The sequence below is a fragment of the Marmota flaviventris genome, chromosome 1 (assembly GCF_047511675.1).
Source record: "Marmota flaviventris isolate mMarFla1 chromosome 1, mMarFla1.hap1, whole genome shotgun sequence".
Lineage (NCBI taxonomy): Eukaryota > Metazoa > Chordata > Mammalia > Rodentia > Sciuridae > Marmota > Marmota flaviventris.
Window position 1 is genome coordinate 53,982,626 of NC_092498.1, and position 23,043 is coordinate 54,005,668.

The 23,043-nt window shown below is 39.8% G+C and overlaps 1 protein-coding gene across 1 annotated transcript in view; it reads left to right on the forward strand.

Annotated features, from left to right (window-relative positions):
• The window catches only part of Snd1 (staphylococcal nuclease and tudor domain containing 1), a 410,684-nt gene that overhangs the window by 19,039 nt on the left and 368,602 nt on the right, over positions 1-23,043 (forward strand). Inside the window, exons 2-3 of the mRNA XM_027926283.2 lie at positions 14,669-14,818; positions 21,692-21,812. Coding sequence (XP_027782084.1) covers positions 14,669-14,818; positions 21,692-21,812 — 271 coding nt within the window. The remainder of the gene's footprint in view (positions 1-14,668; positions 14,819-21,691; positions 21,813-23,043) is intronic.

A 23,043-nucleotide genomic window follows, 5' to 3' on the forward strand; every position in this document is an offset into this window, starting at 1 on the left:
AACCAGAAACACATTACCACTGAACTACATCCCTAGCCCTTTTTATTTTGAGACAGGGTCTTACTAAATTGCTGAGAGTCTCACTAAGTTGCTGAGGCTGGCCTTCAACTTGTGATCCTCCTGCCTCAGCCTCCCAGCTTGTTGGAATTATAGATGTGTGCCACAGTTCCTGCCTCTAAGTGTTGTCTTAAAAACAAGGATACAGGGCTGGGATTTAGCTCAGTGGTACAGCACTTACCTAGCACATGTGAGTCACTGGGTTCGATACTCAGTACCACATAAAAATAAGTAAATAAAATAAAGGTATTATGTCCATCTACAACTAAATATTAAAACAACAACAACAACAACAAGGAAACAATTCCACATGACCACAGTGTAACTATAAAGATCAGAAATTAATATGGATAGAATACTGTCCTCCAACCTACAGACTTCTTAACAGTGCCCTGTGTAGGATCACTTGGATTGGACCCTGGTGATCCACCTGCTACTTGTCATGTCTCTTGTTTCCTTCAGTTAGCAGTGGTTCCCCATTTTTACATTGTTGATATTTTCTAAGACCAGTTCATAGAATGTCCCTAAGCATTGGTTTGCCTTGCTTTCTCGTGATTAAAGTTATGCATTTTGCCAGGAATATCATAAATAATGCTGTGTTCTCTTTAGTGAATTGTATCTCTGAGGCACATTGCATTGATAGTCCCATTACTACTGATACAGATAATGTAATTACTTGTTTAAGATGGTATCTGGAAGGTTTCTTCAATGTAGTATTTTATATAATTAGTAATAAATATTTTTACATTAATTATTTGATAATTATCACATACTTAATACTTAATTAACATGTAATTAACTAACATGTAATTAGTACTTTGTGAAAATGTGTGTGTGTGTGTGTGTGTGTGTGTGTGTATAAATGTTTTTTTTGCGGGAGTATTGAGGAGTGAATCCAGGGTGCTTTACCACTGAACTACATCCCTAATCCCCACTTTACCTATTTTTTGAGACAGGGACTCACTGAATTGGTGACACTGGCCTCAAACTTAAGGTTCTCCTGCCTCTGCCTCTCCAGTTGCTGAGATTATAGGCATGTTCCTCTGTGCTTGACTATAAGAAGATATTTTGAGATTATGCAAATGTTTGATCTTTATCAAATACTTATCCAATTTTAGCACCGTTGATGATTCTTGCCAGAGTTGTTAATGTGAATGCTACCAAATAATGATTTTCTAATTGTATTGTTGATTCTACATCCATTAGTTGTTGTTTTACTATAATGTAGAATTTTCTCTTACACATTTATTCATTCAATAGATTATAATCCATTATTATTATTTTTATTTTCAAGTTGTCCCAATTTTGGCCAGTGAGAGTTCTTTTAAGCTGGCTTCTTTATCATTTTGATATGTCCTCATCATTCTTTTTTTATTTTTTTATAATACTTTATTAAGATATAATTTATATTCATGTGGTTCATTCATGTAAATAGTATAATTCTGTTTTTTAATATATTTAGAATTGTGCAACCATCATCCTAATTAGTCACATCTTCGTTGCTTCCAAAAGCTGTCACTCCTCATTTTTCCAGACACCTCTAGCCTTTGCAACCACTGGTTTGCATTCTACCAGTGAAGATTTGCCTGTTTTTAATTGAAGATTGTCTTTGTGCAAAAGACTAAAGAATGACCAGTTAGATTTTTACTTGTTCTAAGTCTTCTTTCCATCCTCTTTGATCTTTAAATTTAACCGTACTTTATTTCTATAGAAGTGCTTATTCTATCATGTAACAGAAAAAAAGGCATAGGTACATTATTATAATCATTTTAAAGATTTACATATTCTAATAATATGTTATCTTAATATCTTAATGTAGGATTAATTATTTTTAAAATGTATTTATTTTAATTGGGTATATATGACAGCAGAATGCATTTTGATTCATTGTACACAATTGCAGCACAGCTTTACATCTCTGTGGTTGTATCCGATATAGCATCACACCATATGTGTAGTCATATATGCGCCTAGGGTAATGATGTCTATAGGGTAATGATGTCTATCTCATTCCACCATCTTTTCCCCTCATTTTTTTTTTTTTTGTCCTCATTATTCTTTAAGCACATTTTTTACTTTTGACACAGCATAATATGCTTTTTCTGACTCAAACCTGGAATTTGCTATTTCTTTAAGGAGCTTTTGTTCTTTTCAGCAGAATTTTTAGTACAAGATCTGTCCATCAGTGTTTTTCCCCCTCAGTACTGGGGATTGAATCAGGGTTGCTTTACCATTGAGCTATATTTGCAGCCCTTTCTGTTTTTTATTTTGAGACAATATTTTGCTAAAGTTGCCCAGATGACCTTGAACTGGCCATCTTCCTGCCTGAGTTGCAGGGATTACAGGTATGCACCATTGCATCTGGCTGAGTATCAGGTTTTTAAGCCCTCTTAGTGGATGGAGCTAGGAAATACATGGGTGTATAGACACACATCCACATGTCTGTATTTTTAAAAATATTTTTTAGTTATAAGTAGATGCAATATTTTTATTTTATTTTATTTTTTAATGTGGTGCTGAGGATCGAATCCAGTGCCTCATGCATGGTAGGTGAGCACTCTACCTCAGAGCCACAACCCGAGCCTGCACATGTCTGTATTTTAATGTTTACCTTCATTTCCAACCCAACAGGATTTTATTTCCTAGCCTTTCTATATTTGTTACTCCCCTTTCTAACCAGGGAGAAACCTGGCTTTTATCTTCCTCAGTGTCTAATTTGCTTAGTTTCCCTGTAGGTGGCCAATTTCCTGCTCACACTAGTTGAATCCTCAGCTTTTATTGACCTGCTGGCAGGTGCTGGTTGACTTGTCAGCACCTCAGTGCCCTACTAGACAGTGCTGATCAAGAGGAGGAAGGGCTTAGGGCTATTTAAAAAGTTTTTTTTTCCTCCTTTTTTTGCATTGCTAGAGATCAAACCCAGGGCCTTATGCATACTAAGCTTATGGTCTCCCACAGTGGGGTTTTTTACCCCCAGCTAGGGCTTTTTTTTGACCAGTTGGTAGTGAAAGGTAAACAAAGGCTGCCTAGCTGGGCACAGTGGTGCAGTGCTTGGGAGACTGAGTTAGGAGGATTGCAGGTTTGAGGACAGCCTTGGCAACTTAGTGAAACCCTCTTTCAAACTAAAAAAGAAATAAAAGTAGATAGATAGATAAATAAATCTGGGTGCAGTGGTACACCTGTAATATTACCATGGGTTTTAGTTTGATGCTGTAGTCTTTCTTTACACTTTGTTTATATAACATTTAAATTGCTTTTTTTTTCTTTAATCATGGATAAAGGATGAAGATCCTGGATCACTGTGGTAATTTTCCTGTACCTTTAAAAGTCTGAGTATCTGACCCTGACCAATTGGTAGAGGGGTCAAAGATTTCTGGCAGTGATATTTTGTATCTTCTGGAGTCAGTGTACTGGCTTTTCTTTTGGTAAGGTAACACATGACTTGCCCATTTTGAAAAATTTTCTCCTGACAACTGGAGTATATTTCTCTGAAGAAGCACTTCACATATGCATGCTACGTATGATTAGTTGTTACTGAGTTTTTCTCTCCTATTTCTAAGTAAATATGCCTTGATCTCCTGGGTCCTTGGCAACAGCAGAGCTCAGCATGAGGTTGCAAAAACCTGGCTCTGCAGAGGACCATTGTCCTAGAGGCAGTGCTGATACTGGTTTCTAGGAGATGGGGTCAGTTCCTACATGGAGAGCCTCTCTTTGTGCAGGGACTGAGCTAGAGGTCTTGTGGTGGTCTTTTATGTAACTCATCAGTATTGGCTTATGGTTCTCATCATATATTTGGGTTTATAAGTCTTTGGGGTTTATTAGAATGTGCAATAAGGAAACCTGTATTCTATCTTGGAGCCATATTCTTCCTGTGCTGTGGTTTCCCCATCTGTAAAATGAGAATAAAGATTTCTGCCCTGCTTCCTCAGAACATTTTGAGGATGGAGAGGCATGGAGAGTTGGAAAGGAAACGAGTGACCAACATCCCCTTACCATTTATTGAATTACCTACTGGACTTCAGATAGTAGTATATCAGTCCATTTTCTATTGCTGATAACATAATACCACAGATTGGGAAAATTAAAAAGAAGTTTATTTTGGCTATGGTTCTGGACCAAGGTTGGGGGGCCATGTCTTTTTCTGGCCTTCTTGCCTGGCAAGATCCAGAGATGATGGCACAGAGCATCAAGCAACCATAACTAGGGAGGGCTGTGTGCTTTTGTGTGCATGCATTTGTGCTTTTGTCTTTCCCTCTATAAAGTCACCAGTATTCAGTCATGGGTTTCTACCTGATGATCTTATCTGCTTCCCCTCCCCGTCCCCTCTCTCGTCCCCCCCCACCACCAGGGCCCTCCTGTAAGCACCCTAGTTGGGCTATGTTTCTGTGTTCTGTAGATTTTACCTTTTGGGTGGGGGGGGCTCTGAACTCAGGGCCTCATGCATGCTAAGTGTGTGTTCTACCACCGAACTATATCACCAGCCCCTTATCTGCTTTATACCTCACAGTGAGGATTAAATTTCCCCATTAGTTTTCAGAGGAGACAATCCATATTCAAACTCTAGTGGTCAGACAGCCCATGTAATAATATAAACAGCCCAGAGAAGACAGTAGTTACATTCTCATTTATAGAAGAGGGACTATCACACATTCAGGGTAGTGTTCCCTTGAGTTTGTAAGACTGTCTAAGTCTTACAGAACTCATCATTGTTGTTCCACTTGGCCACACTGTCTGAGCTGTGTTTGCTAAGACATTTTGTCAAGTGTGAAGTTCAGTACAGTACAAACCTAAGAGACGATACGTAATACTATAACTTTTGAGGAAAGATATTCTGACAGGCATTTAGGTCTGCTTTCCTAGAGAGTGGATATCTTAACTGATAAATCATGGGACTAGATTACAGGATGCCTAAGTAATTCTGACTGGATTTAGTGTGGGAGAATTTCCATGATTTTGATGCTTACTTTTTCACCCCCAGAGGAAATGGCCATCTTCTGAGGTACATATTCTTTTAGTCTTTGCTTCACATCACACTTTGAGCTATTTCCCCCCATTTTATCCTTTCTTCCTTCCATCTGTACTGGGGATTGAACCCAGGGCCTTGGGCATGCTGGGCAAGAGCTCTGCCCCTGAGCTATATCCAAGCCCTTGAGCTATTTCTTATAGTAACTGTCAGCTTGTATTTATTGTGTCTTTGGACCTGGTTTTAAGCCAAGTACTTTATCCTCTTGTTTAGATTTCATAATGATTTTGTTGTTGTTGTTATACTGGGGATTGAATTCAGGGTTGCTCTCCACTAAGCTGCATGCCCAGATCCTCCTTCCTTTAAAAATTTTAATTTTGGGACAGGGACTTGCTAAGTTGTGATCCTTCTGCCTTAGCCGCTTGAGTTGCTGGGGTCACAATGGGCACCACTGAGCCTGGCAGGTTTTATAACAATTCTTATGGATATTCTTATATATTTACTTCAAAATAATGAAACTGAGCCAATTAAGTAACTTTCTGAGGTCACTGCTGATTGGTTTGACTCTGAAACTAACTTATTGCTATATAATGCTGTTCCTCCTCTGATTATAAAAATGAGCAGTTTGAATAACTTGCAGTTGTCCAGAACTTATTTTTTTCTGGGCATTTGCTATTTAGATTACTGAAAAACTAAAAACTAGTTTTACTCCCTTGTCGTAATGCTTCATATCAGGGGATGGCAAAATTATTCTGTAAAGGGCCAGGTAGTAAACATTTTAGGCTTTATAAGCAGTGTGGTCTCTGTCCACCACTGCTCAACTCTTGCTGTCTAGTGTGAAAGTAGCTGTAGATGATATGCAAATGAATGAACTTGGCATGTTCCAATAAAACTTTATTTATGGACACGCAAATTTGAATTTCATGTTCTTTGCACATTATGTAATATTCTTTTGATTCCCCCCACCCCCACCCCTCAGCCATTTAAAAATTAGCTTTTTGACTATACAGAAACAGGTGACAGGCTAACTTTGGCAAATAGGCCATAGTTTACCAGTCCAACCTTTTACCATTGTGAAGTTTTTTCCCTTGTGTTCTGTGTGCTCTTTTGTAATATTGTACTCTAAGTCTTTGCCTGCCTTGCGTGTGGTAGTATTTAGTAAATGTTAGTTTGATTTGGATCAACCAGCTCATGGAAGCTTTACTTGCTTCGTGGTTTTTGTCTCTGACACCTGCTCTGCTGGCACATGTAAGTGGATATTTTTAATTGGTAGGAAGATTTAACTGGTAGGTAACGTCAGTTACTGTTTTAACAGAGAAATTAGCTTCCAAATGCATGTTTCTACATGTGGCATAGTTGGAACATCACGATAGGAGACTTCAGTTCTAAGCCTTGCTCTACCATCAGATACCTGCCTTGTTATTTTAGGCAAAAGTCACTTCATCTGTCTTGCTTTCAGATATAAAATGAAAGGGCCCAGATTAACTGCTCTGTTTATCAGACCTGTCTCAGTAGATCATGCTCCTGAGATTTAAACTCCCTTATTTTACAAACTGAAGCCCATTTATGACACAGCTGGTTTGGAGGCAGTTGTATCCCGAACCAGTGGAACAGCAGTTCTATGAGATGTCCTGGGCTTCCAGTTCATTGGCTTTGAATGTGGGGCCCTCTAATTTAGGTTTGCCTCTTGCTCTTGCCAGAAAAAGAAAGAAAGAAAGGAAAAAATAAAAAAGAAGCTGGCTATGTTGGCAAATGTTCTGGGAAAGACTTCCCAGACCAAACAGCTTATGTTCTTTGGGGATTGCCTGCTTTGTCTAAGTGACATTTTAATTTTCAAGAGATGATTCTTCCTCTGGAGACAATAACTCTGGCTGTAAGGATGCCTTTTCCTGATATACTTTCTGAAAAATTTCCAATTTAGTTTCTTGATTGTTACTTTTGTGTTTATTTAGATTTTTTTTGAGATATTTTTGCTTTGTTAAAGTTTATCTACTAGGCCAAACCTTGCCTCCCCTTTCTACAGCAGATCCTTTCCCATCCCCTGATGGGATTTTAGGTGTAGAAAATACATTGTCAGAGGAGAGTCCTTGGCCTCCTACTCTCCCATTTGACCTAGACCCCTGTACATGCAGTCTTTTTTTTGGAGTGGGGGAGGGCACTGGGGATTGAACTCAGGGGCACTCGGCCACTGAGCCACATCTCCAGCCCTATTTTGTATTTAAAAAAATTTTTTTTTTGTAGTTTAGATGGATAGAATGCCTTTATTTTATTTGTTGATTTTTATGTGGTGCTGAGGATTGAACCCAGTGCCTCATGCATGCTAGGCAAGTGCTCAGCTGCTGAGCCCCAGCCCCAGCCCTGTATTTTTTTTTTAAATATTTATTTTTTTAGTTTTAGGTGGACACAGTATCTCTATTTTACATTTATGTGGTGCTGAGGATCGAACCCAGTGCCCCATGCATCGTAGGCGAGCTTTCTACTACTTAGCCACAATCCTAGCCCCGCTATTTTGTATTTTATTGAGAGACAGGGTCTCACTGAGTTGCTTAGTGTCTCACCATCGTTGAGGCTGACTTTGAACTCGCAATCCTCCTGCCTCAGCCTCCCCAGCTGCTGGAATTACAGGTGTGTGCCACCGTGCCTGGCTGTCCGTGCAGTCTTTGAGTGTTGTAATTAAAGATTTCCCCATGGCTCTGTGGACATTCTAGCACAGAGACACCTCTGGTTCTCCTTTCTGTGTGACATAGAATACTTGTCATATTGTTTCTGGCCATTTTCATCCTTTTAAGAGCTTAGTAGATTTACCAAAGTTCTCTCCTTGTGACTTCTTGCTTTGTTATTCCTAGAGGTTCTCTATAGCCTTTTCTATGATGAGTCACCATGCCTGACTTGGTTCTGTCAGTGCCTTAAATTTTTCTTTTTCATTAGCATTATTTAAATCTAATCTACCTATAAGAATATGTAGATCAAACTGGGCCTTTTTTTGGGGGTGGGTGGGTACCAAGTGTGCTTAACCACTGAACTACATCCCAGCTCCTTTTGTTTTTTTGTTTTGAGACAGGTTCTTGCTCAGTTGCTTAGAGTCAGTAAATTGCTGAGACTGGTCTCACACTTGTGATTCTCCTGTCTCAAGTTCCCAAATTGCTGAGATTATTATAGGCATGTACCACCATGCCTGGTTTCATTAAAATTTTTTGAAATATAATTCACATAATAAACTTGACCCCCTTGAAGTATATATTTCAGTGGTTTTTATTACATTCATACAGTGATCACCACTGCCTAATTCCAAAATATAATTTTTTTTTTTTTTTGTACCAGGGATTGAACGCAGGAGTACTTAACCACTGAGCCACATCCCTGGTCCTTTTATTTTAAACTTTGATTTAGGTTCTTGCTAAGTTGCTTAGGGCCTTGCTAAATTGCTGAGGTTATCTTTTAACTTGTGATCCTCCTGCCTCAGCCTCCCTAACACTCGGATTACAAGCGTGCCACCGTGCCCAGCTCTAGGAATATAATTCATCACTCCAGAAGATACCCTGTTACCATCACTTATCACTTTTTGCTCTTTCTCTCTCCATAGTCCCTGAGAACCACTAATCTATTTTTAGTCTATATTGATTTGCTTATTCTGGACATTGTGTATAAATGAAATCATTCAACATGTGTTTGCCTTGTTTGACAGCATAAGTTTTTCAAGGTTCATCCATATTGTGAAATCATGCAGAACTTAATTTCTTTTTACTGCTGAGTAATATTTTTGTTATGGATATTTTATATTTTGTTTATTCATTCATCAGCTGATGAAATTTGGGTTGTTTTCCCCCCTTTGGGGCTATTATGAATAATGTGGCAATGAACATTTGTCAACCAGTTTTTGTGTGAACATGTGTTTTCATTTCTCTTGGGTTTATACCTATGAGTAGAATTTCTGAGTCATAAGGTAACTTTAACTTTTGAGGAACAATAAGACTTTTCCAAAGCAGGAGCACCACCAGCAACCTACAATGGTTACGATTCCTCCATATTCTTGGCGACACTTCTTATTCTCTGACTTTGTTTTTTGGAGATGGGATCTCCCTATGTGGACCAGACTCATCTTGCACTCCTGGACTGAAGTGATCCTTCTGCCTTAGTTTCCCAAGTAGCTGTGACTACAGGCATGTGCCACTGAGTCTGGCTCTCTATCTTATTGATTATAGCCATCTCAGGAGCTGTGAAGTGTTTTTGATTTGCATTTCCCTGATGATTTATGATGTTGAGCATCTCTTCATGTGCTTATTGGTTATTTGTATAAATGTGTATTCAAATGTTTATTCAAATGTCCTGTCCCATTTTTAGTTGGGTTATTTTTTTTTATTGTTCTGATTTTTCAGTCTGGATATTAGATAGTTATCAAACATGCTTTGCGAGTATTATTTTTTTAGTTTCTTAATAAATGTTCATTAAAGCACAATGCTTTTGATTTTAATGAAGTCCAGTTTGTCCTTTTTAAAATCATTTTGGTTGCTTGTATTTTTTGTGTCAGATTTAAGAAATTAGCACCTAATGCATGGTCATACGATTTACATTTTTTTAAATTCTAAAACTTTTATGGTTTACCTCTGAACCTTCTTTAGTAACCTTTTGCATGTAGCATAAGGTAGAGATCAAACTTTACTCTTTGGCTTATGGATATCTGGTTATCTTGACACCTTTTCGTTGAAAGGACCGCTCTTCCCATTGAATTTTCTTAGCCCTTTGTTAAATCAGTTGACAATAAATGCATGGATTTGTTTGGGGCCTTTTATTGAGCTCTCATTCTTTATCTTGGTTCTTCATATTGGCAGGTGTTGCTGTTGCCATTTTCCCGTTTTATCTGAACAGGTAGAATGCAGGGGTAATAAGATGATCCTCAGGTGAAGAAGATATTTCTCTTGGACTGGAAACAAATGCTGACTGCATTAACGTACTTAAGAATTTCTGTACGGTCGCTTTCTTTGCTGTAGATTTTTGCAGAAGATTTCTGTCTACTCTTGCCAGTGGCTGGGAATTAAAGAGTTAAGCACACCAGATCATTTATCAGAATCTAGTGAAGATTTAATGTGGTGTTCTTGTTGCTGGGCAACATTTTAGTGGCTGCCCAGATAGTGTTTCACTGTAGGTAATCTCCCAGTAAACCTGTAAGTGGGTTTGAACAGTTTGAGCCCCCATTTTCTTTCTCAGCTGCCTTGTTTCAGCCTTTGTAGCCACCTGACTCCTGCCCTGAAGCCAGGTGCTTTGAATCACACACATCTCTCTGCAGCCTTTATTGGCAGAGCTGAGAATTATCTAATCCATAACCTCAATCAAACTGGACTCATTGTGACAGCTGGTTTCACAAACCTCCTGCTGAATCAGGTAGTCCTAAGATTGGTTTTCTAGAATATGTCATTTTATTAATATAATTGGATAAAGCAGTAACCATATGACTTGTTTTCTATGCCCTATAAATTAGCAATTAAGGATAATTACTGCATCCATGAAAGTTTGCAACATGAATCAGTCAGTGCAGCTTCAGCGATCAATTACCCATGACAGTCTCCTTTCAATTGTAACATGATTCCTCTGAAATTAAAATTCTCATGAATGACATTTTACTTACTATGCTGTTTGTGTCCCCACTAGAATATCAGCTCCCCCAAAGCAGAAATGTTTTTGTTTCAGTGAAATATGATGCTTAACTAGAACAATGACCCACACATAGTTAGACATTAAATAAAATAAATATTTAAAAGAAAAAAATAAAATAAATAACTATAATTAACTAAATGAATAAACCAATCAGTGAATAAACTTATGAAAATAATCAACTTAGGCCAAACATAGCGGAGCATACTTGTAATCCCCTCAGGAGGCTGAGTTGGGAGGATCGTGAGTTCAAAGCCAGCCTCAGCAACTTAATGAGACCCTGTCTCTAAATAAAATATAAAAAGGGCTGGGATATGGCTCAGTGGTTAAGTATTTGTAATTTACTCCCAAATCAACTTAGATGGCAGGTCTCTCAGAGGGGAAAAAAATGCGTTGATGCCACATGAAATTTAAGTTATCTGATATGTAGATCTTGATCTTTTCCATATTTTACTTAGACGTTTAAAGTATTTTCCCCCTAAAGTTATTTTTCTTTGGTTTTATTTGGTTGAAAATCTTATGTAAAGGGAAGCCGTTAAAATGTTTTTTTACTGAAGAACTTGAATAGATGGTTGACAAGCAAGGCAGGTGGAGGAGGTTAACAGCGCTTGGAAAATGAAATGGGGAGAGCTAAGTGTGTTTTGAACAATTTTCGTTTCTCTAAATGGTAGGAGGGAAACCATTTTTCCTAACAATCTTTTCCTACCATTCCTCCAAGGTCACTGGCAAATGATGGGAAGACAGTTCAGAGGCAGATGTACACATCCGTCCTTACCTGGGAGGAATAGAAGTAGCAGTCTCTGCCATTATGAATCTGTTCTTGTTGCTTAGAAGGTTGAATCGGTGGCTGCTGCTCAAATTAGCATACTCAATAGAATACAATACACAGAGCAGCCTAAAAAGTAAAAAACCAAGTCTGTCTAATATTAATTCAAGCATATTTGGCGCAATAATGCAAAGTTCCGACAGCATTCGGGAAGAGAGTATTGTTGTAAAATTATTGTGAGCTAGTTATTTGCCAAAGACCTTCATGGGGCTGAGATATTACATAGTAGACCCGTTGCCCCTGGGGACCTAGATTACTAGGCAGAGGCATTAGAGGCAATACCTTTCTAATGTTTAGGGATGAAAGGGGATTCTTCTCCTGAGTTACTCTGTTCTTGAGCTTTTCAGTGGTCATTGTCAGACTTTGGTTTCCTGAGCTGGGTCAGTACTTATTTAGCAGTATGCCACAGTGCGTTTTCTTGTAAGTGGATATTAGCTTTTCCAACTGTGCTTCATCGAGTAACATGTTGGGTCTCCTGGGAATGCTTTATTTTTGTGAAAACTTGAACTAAAATTGTGGAGCAGGTAATGGAGACAGATCATCTGGTTTGTGTGGTATGAGTAGCGTGGCTCTCCTAGGCCTCCTTTGGTATACGTGCATGAAATATTTAAAGTGCGTGTATACTACGGTGTGCTCTATGTATTTTACTTATGCCATTTGTGATGAATAATTGACTGTAAATGAGTTCAGATTCAAGCTCTTTTCCTTTTTTTTTCTTGATCTGTCTCAGGAACTCCAGGTATCCTCTGCTCTAGTCTACCTCTTCTTTCCTGGCTTGGATTTGAGAGCTGTCTTTCTAGAATCTCATTTCCCAGAGACGATGCCTAGGGCTGTTAGCAAGGTTGTTTGGTTGGCAATTTTAGAGTTTTGTTGCTGATAACACTTGATCAGAAATAATAATAAGAGCATGCTTTGTAACTGGATTAGTAAGACTGTGTGTGTGTGTACTGTGTTGTGTGAGTGTAACTAGAGAGGAGTGATTTAGGTCAAGGTCTGTCTGCTCAAATCATTGGAGATATTAAGACATTAATCAGAGCACCAGTTTTTAAAAATTGGAATATGCTTATTTGTTTGATAAAGTTCCCATAAAACAGGAGTAGAGTGGGTAAATGAGTTGTGGTATGTTCAGAAAATGAAATACTATATAGCCATGAAAATGACAAAACTAGTGTTTCACATCAACATGGATGAGTTCTACTAAACACAAAAGAAGCAAAATAAACAAGTTATTGGTAGGTACGTGCAGTAAACTCACTTAGTAGAGAGTTCATAAATAGAAAATATAAAGCCATATTGCCAAGTATATGTATATATTGATGAACTGTACAGAACTGTACAAAGAAGCAAGGGAGGAATTATCATAAGGGTCAGAGTAATGGTGGGAGTCAGGCAAAGGGGACGTGAGTAGAGAAGAGCACAGAGGGAATCCAAGGTTCTGACGGTGTCCTAGTTCTTAATATGGGTAGTGACTACTGTGTTAGTCAGTTTTTATCATTGTGATCCAAATAGTTGACATAAGCAAATTAGGGGTGGAAAGGTTTCTTTTGGCTCATGATTTCTGGGGTTTCCATCCACACTCAGCTGGCTTCATTGCTTTGGGCAATGAAGATGAGGCAGTACATCATGGAGGAAGTGGTGGATCAGAGCTGCTCAGTTCATGGTAGCTGAGAAGAAGAAGAGAGGGCAGAGGGGGAGAGCGGGTGGAGGAGGGAAAGCCTGGGGAGAAAACACCCTCCCAGGGTATACCCTATGACCTACTTTGTCCAGCTAGGTCCCACTTCCCATTAGTTCATTCAGCTGTCAGTTGGTTAATCCATCCAGTGTATTAATTCACCTATGTGATCAGAGCCCTCATTATCCAATCGTTGCCTGAAAACCCTATCTTTGAACTTGCTGCCCTGGGGACCACGCTTTCAATACGAGACCTTGGGGGTCATTTCAGATCTAAACCACAACATTTATTCAGTTACTTATTTTTCTTATTCTTTTTTTTATACATGTATGTTGAAATGCACTACTAAATTTATGTTTTTCAATTTATAGCATTACTTAAGGTGGAAAGGTGAGGGAGAAATCTTAGCTAGAGTCGCTTCTGCTCTGTTAGCTTTTCCCACTGTGACCAGAATACCTGACAAGACCAACTTAGGGGAGGGGAAATTTGTTTTGGCTCAAGATTCTAGAGGATTAGACCATGGTTGTAAGATAGCATATCACTGTGGTAGAATATGGTGGAGGTGCACTGCTTCACTAGTGGCTACCAGAAAACACAAAGAGGGTAAAGGGCCACAGGGAAGATGGACCCTTCCAGGACACCTCCAGTGACCCACCTCCTCCAGCTATATCCTACCTCTAGTTATCACCTGGTTAGTGCATTCAAACTAGGATGGACTGATTAGGTCAGAGCTCTCATATTCTAACCGTCACTAGGGCTTTTAGGTGACCTTCATATCCAATCCACAATACCTTCAGACTCCTCTTTTTTGATTCATCTTCCTTCACAAGGATCATTCCTCTCTGGCCTCATCTGCATTTAGTGATCTAAATGTCTTTTTCTCAGTTGCAAGTGGGTTCTGTGCCTGGCACCCTTGGTCAGAGATCAAAGGAGCTGCTACATGTGGGAGCCTTAAAGTTCTTTTAGAGTCTACTGTTCTAATCATCCAGGAACTGGCTTTCCAGATTACATGACAGATTTCTCTCTCTCTTGACCTTGGGCACCCTCAGTTCCTCTTAGATGGTGTGTAGGGGCTTTTTTGGCTTCCCCTTTTCTTAAGTTCATGTTTGCCTCAATCCTAGAATGGAAAGTGTGAATAGAGATATTAGCTTCTTAATAATTGAAAAGAACATAAGTGGTGGTGCTTGCTGGGATGAAATTACAAAGGTCATTCATTAATTTCCATATCTCACATACTTTTTCATCCCAGTCTATTTATTTTATGGCTTTTCTATTGGTTGTTTAATTCCTGTTGTATTTTTGGGACCATCATTTTGGAATCTGGCCCAGGGCTTTATGCAGTTTTTTCTCTTATAAAGTTAAAAGCAATTCTCTTTATTCACCAAATATTTGAGGGCCTCTGTGGTACTGTTAAGGTGTTAGGGATTAGTGCCTTAGTGAACAACCTACATTTTGTTGATGTCACATCTAGAACACTAATTTTTCTCTTTTTTTCTCTCCTTAGGTCCTCTCAGGGTGTGCCATCATTGTTCGAGGGCAGCCTCGTGGTGGGCCTCCTCCTGAGAGGCAGATCAACCTCAGCAACATTCGCGCTGGCAATCTTGCCCGGCGGGCAGCTGCCACACAACCAGATGCAAAAGATACCCCTGATGAGGTAGGTGCCTCCTAAGGCTGTGGACATGGGTAACAGCTCAATCTCACCCTTGACTATTGTGATTCTTTTTTGTTTTGGTATCAGGAATTGAATTCAGGTATTGCTTAACCACTGAGCTATATCCCCAACCCTTTTTATCTTCTATTTTGAGTCAAGGCCTTGCTGACTAAATTGCTTAGGGCCTTTCTAAGTTGCTGAGGCTGGGTTTGAACTTCGATCCTCCAGCTTTAGCCTCCTGAGCTGATATGCACCATTACACCTGGTAACTGTTATGATTTTGATGTGCTTTCTTTCCTGTGTAATTTGAGTATTTTGTTATTATGGGACTGATGGCTCTGGGTACATCCCTGTGGCTGCATCTTGTAGTTTCACATTCACTGCCTTAGCAGCAATCAAGGGTCTCGGGGCTTTTCTTGAACCTTTTGGTTGGTTGGTATTTTCCCTTGCTACTCTGGGAATAAATTGAGAACATCTTCTAGGTAGTCTCAGCCATTTGAAGTCATCATCAGTTATGACAGCTGTGAAAAGCTACTACTTTTCTCCCATAGACCATTGATGTTATTATGTCTTCTTTCAAAGATTTTTAATATTTATATAGCATTGTTTTCATAAATAGTATCCTATGATACATGCTGGGTCCCTATTACAGATTTTTAATCTGAAATCCATGTATCCCTAAAGGTATCTGCGAGTCCCATGGAGTTGTTTGTAAATTTTTGTGTGAACGTGGACTTTTTAATTTTTTTTTTAGATTTTATTTACTTATTTTACTTTTTGATGGACCTTTATTTCTTATTTATATGCAGTGCTGAGAATCGAACCCAGTGCCTCACATATTCGAGGCAAGCTCTCTACCACTGAGCCACAACCCAGCCCTGGACTTTTTTTTTCAGTATTTTTTTTTTTGTAGATGGACATAGTATCTTTATTTATTTTTATGTGATGCTGAGGATTGAACCCAGTGCCTCACACATTAGAGGTAGGTGCTCTACCACTACAGCCCCAGCCCTGAAGATGGACTTTTTAAGGGATGAAATTATCTGTTTCTCAGCAACTCACCATTGTGTTAAGGTGACTTGAGAAACTGCTGAGCTTTTGTCCCCTATCTCTACCATGCCTCTAGCACTCCCCTTCCCCCACCTCTGATGCCTGGCTTCCAGGGCTGCTTTGTGGACTCCTTTTCTCTCTAGGCAGCTGCCTTGAGTCCCAGTTCTGCACAATTTAGTTTTCTTGGCTTCTGTACCTTGAAACATCGTTGTGTTTGGCTCTTCTTTAGTAGTGCTTGGGTATAGAAAGAAAATTTCTAGAAAATAATTATTTGTCCTTTGCCCCAATTTGATGTTACACAAATTAGTACCTCAGCTCTCCTTTGCTCTCCAGGGTCGTGAAGAAGGACAAGCTAGAGCTCATAAGGATCTTTTATTTAGGGAAAAGATTTTAGTTTTTTTTTCAACTATAACTAAGGGCATTTTGTTTAAATTAAGAATATAGTGAAGGGATGGGAATATTGCCCAGTGATGGAACTCTTGTCTAGCAAGTGTGAGGCTGGGGATTCAATCCCCAGTACTACAAAAAAAAAAAGAAAAGAAAAAAGATGTAAAGGAGTGTTACAGATAATAGAAGTGGAGAAAAATAACCATTTTGTCAAATGAACCAGTTAGAATCTTGGAATATTAACTAAATAGATTAAGATAAGGTCTTTTTCATTGGTCCTCCATCAGTAACCACAGATGTTGGGAATATATAGTGTATACCTCAGGATTGTTCAACACGGATTAAACGAGAAAATGTGTCAGGCTTTGTGCATTATAGCATCATAAAGTACTTAGTAAGTGGTAGTGTGTGGCAATCACTGCTGCTGTGTTACACCGAGTACTAAACATTAAGTCTCTTTCAATAGTTTTCAGATTTTGGGTGCTAACCAAATGAGCAAACCAACATTTTAAATAGTTCTCTTCCTTTCAGTTGCATGTTATATAACAACTCAACTGCTTCTGAGAGGTGAAGAGTGTTGACCTTTCTTGGAACTGATCAAGTTCATTTCTCCAGAAGAAAGAAGCAGTGTAGCCTCTAAGAAAGAGGGTTGTGTTTTAATTTCCCGTTTTGTGGGTGAGAATCTGGGGCAGAGAAGCTCAAGGCCAGTTGGGACTTGTTCTAAAGTATAACTGTATGCCATGTAACAGGACAATAGAATCTGACCAGAACTATCCTAGCTGAAAGAATACCCTCTGATCTTACCTGGCATTCCATTTAGTCCCATGTATTTATACAGTCTAGTGCTTTTGTCTCTTCCAGAGCACCTCAGTCTCATCAAGTTTCTTCCAGTTACTTTTCAAGGATCCCTAGCAGATGAAGTATTTGTAGATTCAGTGAGCCCACAGTCATTATTTCTCCCTCCTAACATCTAGTCTGTCCTTACTCTGCTGTGACCTGCGTGCCCTTGAAGCTGCCCTGAGTCAGTACCAGGAATGCCCCAACCAGATTTCCCTTGTTCTTGTTTCACCTCCTCTCCCCCAATATCCAGGCCTTTTATCAAGACCTAGAAATTCTGCCTCCTTAAAATCTTTTCTTATCCATCCTTGACATTTTATTGCTGTTGTTACTGTTCTTTGTTCAGCTTTGATAGTGTGCTTGGAATGTTGAAATGAAGTCCCTTTGCCTCATTCTTCCTTTTAATCCTTTCTCCATAGGTACCCAGATTCTTTTGAAACATAATTTCATTTATTGCCTTGCTCATTGTTATTCCCAGACACTTCAGTGGTTCCTCACTGACAAGCCTACGTGTCTTAGCCTGGTACACAGAGCATTTGTGATTTAACTTTCAGTCTCTTTGCCCAACCATGATGCAGCACTCAGGTCTCCTCCTAGGACACAGGAGTGTACCTCCTCTGTCCTTGGCTCATGCTACTCCCTCCATCAGGAGTCCTTTCCCCATCTTAGTGCTAGCAGAGCATCCTCAACATTTCTTTCCAGGTCTGTGCTTTTCTCTACTAGATCATAAGCTGTTCAAAAGAAGGGGCCTTTTCTCTCATCTCTGGGTTCTTGTGTCTAGTCAGCACCCGACACAAAGCAGGTATACAGTGAGTAAATGTTTAAGAGGATAATGAGGAAAAGAACCCAAACATTTCTCTTTGGGAGCAGGAGGGTTATTCATCATGGCACCACCCTTCCAGGCTTCCATTGTTTTGGAGCTGTTGGTTCTTTTCACATTCAAGAAATATCAAAGACATTATTGTTCTTTTTCTTGCCTTTGTATCACTGCCCCAAATATCATTCACTTGATTATTTTTTGCCTTCCTCCTGTTATCTTTTTTCACTGGTACTCAGCTTTCTCCTAAGTCCTGTGGCAATGAAAGCAACCCTACTGTATGTCCCAGCCGGCACTGCCCCTGTCCCAGGCTAATCCCCAGCGTTGCCTAGCTACTCCAGGCAGCCTAGATACTGCATTGATGGGCACTGTGAGATTTATATATTTATTTCTCACAGATTAATTGAGCTCCTGCAGTGTAAAGCTGTATGTTGGTTTCATGAGAAATACAGCAGTGAATGTGACAGTTATATTCACTTGAGTTTGAGGATTAGGATGGTGAGGGAGAGATGGGAGAGCAAGATATCCATGTGATGCAATGGGGTCATTAGAAGAAAAGAAGGAACAAAAGTCTTAGAACAACCTGGGCATAGTGGTTCAGTCCTGTAGTCCCAGCTACTTGGGAGGCTGAGGCAGGAGAATTCCAAGTTAGAGGCCAGTTTTGGCAACTTAGACCCTGTCTCAAAATAAAAAAATAAAGAAGCTGGAGGTGTAGATTAGTGGTACAGTGCCCTGGGCTTATTTTCCAGTATGGGGCTGGGGATGGAAGTATAAAATGCTAGACCATGGTTTTAAGATTTTACTTTGTTCTGGGGTTTGATCTTGTCCCAGTAGTTTTGGGAGTATGACTGAAAAAGATTGGAATCAGAAAGTTGCATTTCACTTCAGGTGTCACAGGTTTGCTTGCGTTTGAGCATGGAGAATAAGCTGCCAGATTCAGAGTACCTGCATTGGGCATTCTAAAGGGAGGAGGAGGAGGTAGTTGTGAATCTTCACTTAAAGGCTACTTGTTTCTTAGATGAAGCTCTGGGACATCATATGAATAGACCAGTCATTCTTCCTATTAGGCCATTCTGGCTTCTGATAATGCTTTTAGGGAGGTTCTCTGCCTTTTAGAGTTGTTGTAGGAGATTCTTTTGAGATAGAAAGCCTTCCTGACTGTCCTGTGTTTACATGTGGAGGCATTGGCCTTAATTCTATAAGGATTCTTTGTTTTGTTTTGTGGTATTGATTGATCATATTACTGGGGATTAAAATAGAGTGTCATGTGTGCTAGGCAAGAGCTCTACCACAGAGCTTCATCCTCAGCCTGCATGGATTCTCTCTTATCCTGTTCTCTTGCCCTTGTGAGCACCCATTGTCAATTTCTTTCCTGCATAGCTCTGAGCCTCTTCTCGTCTTAGCCGATATCTTTTCTGGTTACAGAATTTACCCATCTCTGCATAGAAAATGACTTGAGGGCTGCTTTAGGGAAGGAAGATTGTAGAAACTAGGCAGTTTGTTTCCTACAGTGTTAGGTGTGTGTCCATTTCAAAATCTCCAGTGTGGCTTTCTCTTATTGCCCAGTGACTGACCAACTCTAAAACATGAGGGCCTCAGTAAAAGGTTTTCTTTCAGCAAGCCTTGAAAGCTTTTAGAAAGCTTCTGCCTGGTGGGTAAAACCTGTAGGATCCCCCTAAGGGGTAGATATTAATTTTCTCATGAACTGACCCTAGTTACATGAGTTTTCACCAAAGTCTTAACTTCCTTTAGGAGCACAAGTATGATTAGAACTTTGCCAGTATTTAAGAATAATATTACTGAATTTTAAATATTAATGTGGTACTTGGGGCTGTATTGTAAGCACAGCTATAGTTGGGTATGTTTGTAGAATAAGTTGACCACTAAGTTAATTTATATGTGTGAGGCTCAGTACTATTGGTTTGTTTATTATTATTTCTGTGATATGATTGATAATTGGGATCATGAATCAGTTATTGACCTATTTTTGGCAAGTGTTTTCTGTTTTCAGTTTTAGGGAATGTGGGTGGGGAATGAACCATAATGATATGGAGAACTGTTTATTGCCACTGAGTGGCAATAAGGCAATAGGCTCCTTTGCCTATTGTAATTTTCAGGAGAGAGGATCATGTGAGTGAGTACAAGGTTGTTTTAGGGTCTTTGAGCACCCTTACCTGGGACTAGTTCTTCCTGGAACCAGTCACAGTTGGTGGATATGTAACAGCACTGTTACATGACTACCAGCCAAGCAAGTTGATGGATTTGCCATATTTTGGTTGGCTTCTGGTCTGGGTATATTTTTCATTTAGAAATGTTGTTGGGTGACCCCATGTTTTAATCTTCATGGACTGAAAAGATAAGCAGAGGCTTCCTCTTCAGGCTACTCATTTACTGTTTGCTTTCCTATGTCCATTTGGAGTTCTGTGATTTTAAGAGCTCTTCATAGGGAATGTGTGCATATTGCATTGTAAGAGAAGAACACCCTTTTCTCCTTTGTGTGTTTTCAGGTCATGAGCTCCTACTGACCATATGCTCCTGGAACTTTGAGCCCGTCCCTCCCATTTCTATTCTAAGGGAACTTGGGGAATTGAGCTAGGACTGGACTATAAATTCAGGTGCCAGTGTCCACTCTGACAGGGTTGTTTCAAAGGAGACATCTTCTTTGAACCATCATAGGAGTGGTGGGCAGGTATGGGACAAAACTCTCCCTTTGCTCAATTCCTTCTTTCCTTCCTTTCTAACTTCCTTTTAATGTGTTCCTAGGGAGTGAATTGAGGTGACAACTGAGTTATACTCCCAGCCTCTTTTTTAAATTTTGAGGCTATCTCGCTAAGTTGTTCAGGTTGGTCTTACTTAAACTTGTGATCCTCCTGTTTCAGCCTCCCGAGTTGCTGCATTTGTAGGTGTGTACCAGTGTGCTCAGTTGCTTTGCTTATTTTCTTGATAGCCTGGAGATATTCCATGTGGGGATGTGTGACTCCCACCTGTGTCTGTGTTGTGAGTGGGTGAGAGGGAGGAATTGCCACAATTGCTGATCCCCCCTCAGGGCTGTTACTGATGTCCTTCTAAGAATCTGGGACCAGCAAAGGCTTCAGACTGGAGCAGGATAGAAGAGGAGACATTTGCGGGGACTGTCTTCAACTGTGCTGCTGTACTTTAAAAGAAGGCAGAAATGACAAAATAAGGCTCTTTCTTGAGCAGTGAATTCCCTCTGAAATAATAGCACTAAGCCTTCATCGTTCCTCTAGCAATGCCTCAAACTGGTTTTGGGGAAAGTGCTTTGTAAATTGGAAAAAAGGTGAACAAATGGAGGTGGTATTTTGTTAGTTATGATGTTTCTCATAAATAACAAGGTGGCAGTTGTTATTTAAGATATCCTCCAGGTATCTTCTGGAGCCTGGGCTCCCTATTTCAGGGAGTGGATTGATACATGGAAAGCAGTTAGAGCAGTGGCTGGCACATGGCAAGTGCTATAAAAGTGTTGGCAAATATTATTCACAAAGTAAGCTGTAACTAAGCAGGCAGTGATGGGGAAAGTGCTACTACTGGTGTCTGGAAAGTTCTGAGGCCTGTTTTTATGGTTTGTTAACTAATCACTATACCTGCCGTTTGTATAAGGCCCCTAAATGTGTAATCTGCATTGTGTGCATTTTGTTTTCTTGTTCTCTCTTAGCGTTGAGGTGTGCTAGGTACTCACACGGTTATTGAAGGCATGAAGTTGCTTGAACTCTGATCGGGATATGGAATAGGCAGTTCTCCTGTGACACCTTTGTTTTGTCTTTCAGCCCTGGGCATTTCCTGCTCGAGAGTTCCTTCGCAAGAAGCTGATTGGGAAGGAAGTCTGTTTCACGATAGAAAACAAGACTCCCCAGGGGCGAGAGTATGGCATGATCTACCTTGGAAAAGGTGAGCGGCAAGGAGGAGTGCACTCATGGAGTGTAAAATTCCTCTGAGGGGGCATTTCATGTGGTGGCAGTCTACTGTGGAGGTAGCTTGAGGAGTTGGCTGTAGGTGGCATTGGAGATGCATCAGGTACTGGGCACATGGCACATAGATGCACAGGCACGACCCCGTAGTCCTGCTCCTTGTTTACTCCTGTGCTGCTTTCTTGGTGTGGTTTGAGGTGGATGTGGAATAGCGTAGCAGTCTTGTCTCCTGTTTAGGCAACCAGGTTGTGGAACTTAATGGCTCTGTGTTTCTAGGTCAGAGTGCTCATTGAATTCCTATAGATTTTCTATGTTGCATCCTCTATTTTCTTTATCTTGTGGCTTTTCTTCTCTTCCCGGGGACTCTTTAGGAAAGGAAGATCTGTTCAGGGCTTTTCATTTTTTTTTCCCTGGCCACATGTTTTGTAAGAATTGAAAGAACACAGGCTTTAAAAAGATAGTATATATAAAGATAAAGTTTAAAAAGATGGTACATGTAAAGTGCCACCTCTGGCATGGTGTGTGTACTCAGTGAATATGTGCATGTGCATGTGTGCATGCTCCTGTTGTTTAGCTGGGCTAGATGGCTAATGGGATGTGAGGTGTTGTGGTCTTCTTGGCTTAGCTTAGGTGGAGGGGGAGAGTAAGATTGGGCATGGAGTTTCAACAGACATAGGACATTGAAAGAATTGATAAAATATGGAAAGCAACATGATGAACATGAACAGTTTGAGAGCATATTTTTAAAAAGTTTCCTGTGATTCTTAAAAACAAAACAGAACAAAACAGAAGCAACCCTAACATCTCATGCAGCTAAGCTGTCTTAGATCATCTATTTGACTTGTGTAGTCAGAGCTGGAGGTAAACAAGCCAGGTTGAGTGGTGAGACTAATGACATCCTGTTAAGACTGATTATAATTGTGGAGATATTTGAAAAAGTGAGTTGGAAATGAACTTGGAGGCATCTTATTCAGTTTCTTTCTCTTTTTAGGATGGGGGGAAAAAATGGTAGAATTTGAGGTTAGCCCAGGACTTATTAGAAAAGGGATGATCAGTTTTCTCACTTTTGAAGACAACATGGTCATCCATCTGCTCTGAATACTATCCCCCAATTGTGATTTGATCAGAATCTTAATTTGATAAGTAATTGAGCAAGAATGAGGTCTGTGGTTTGCAAATTTCTTTTTTGATTCCTTATGTACCCACATTTT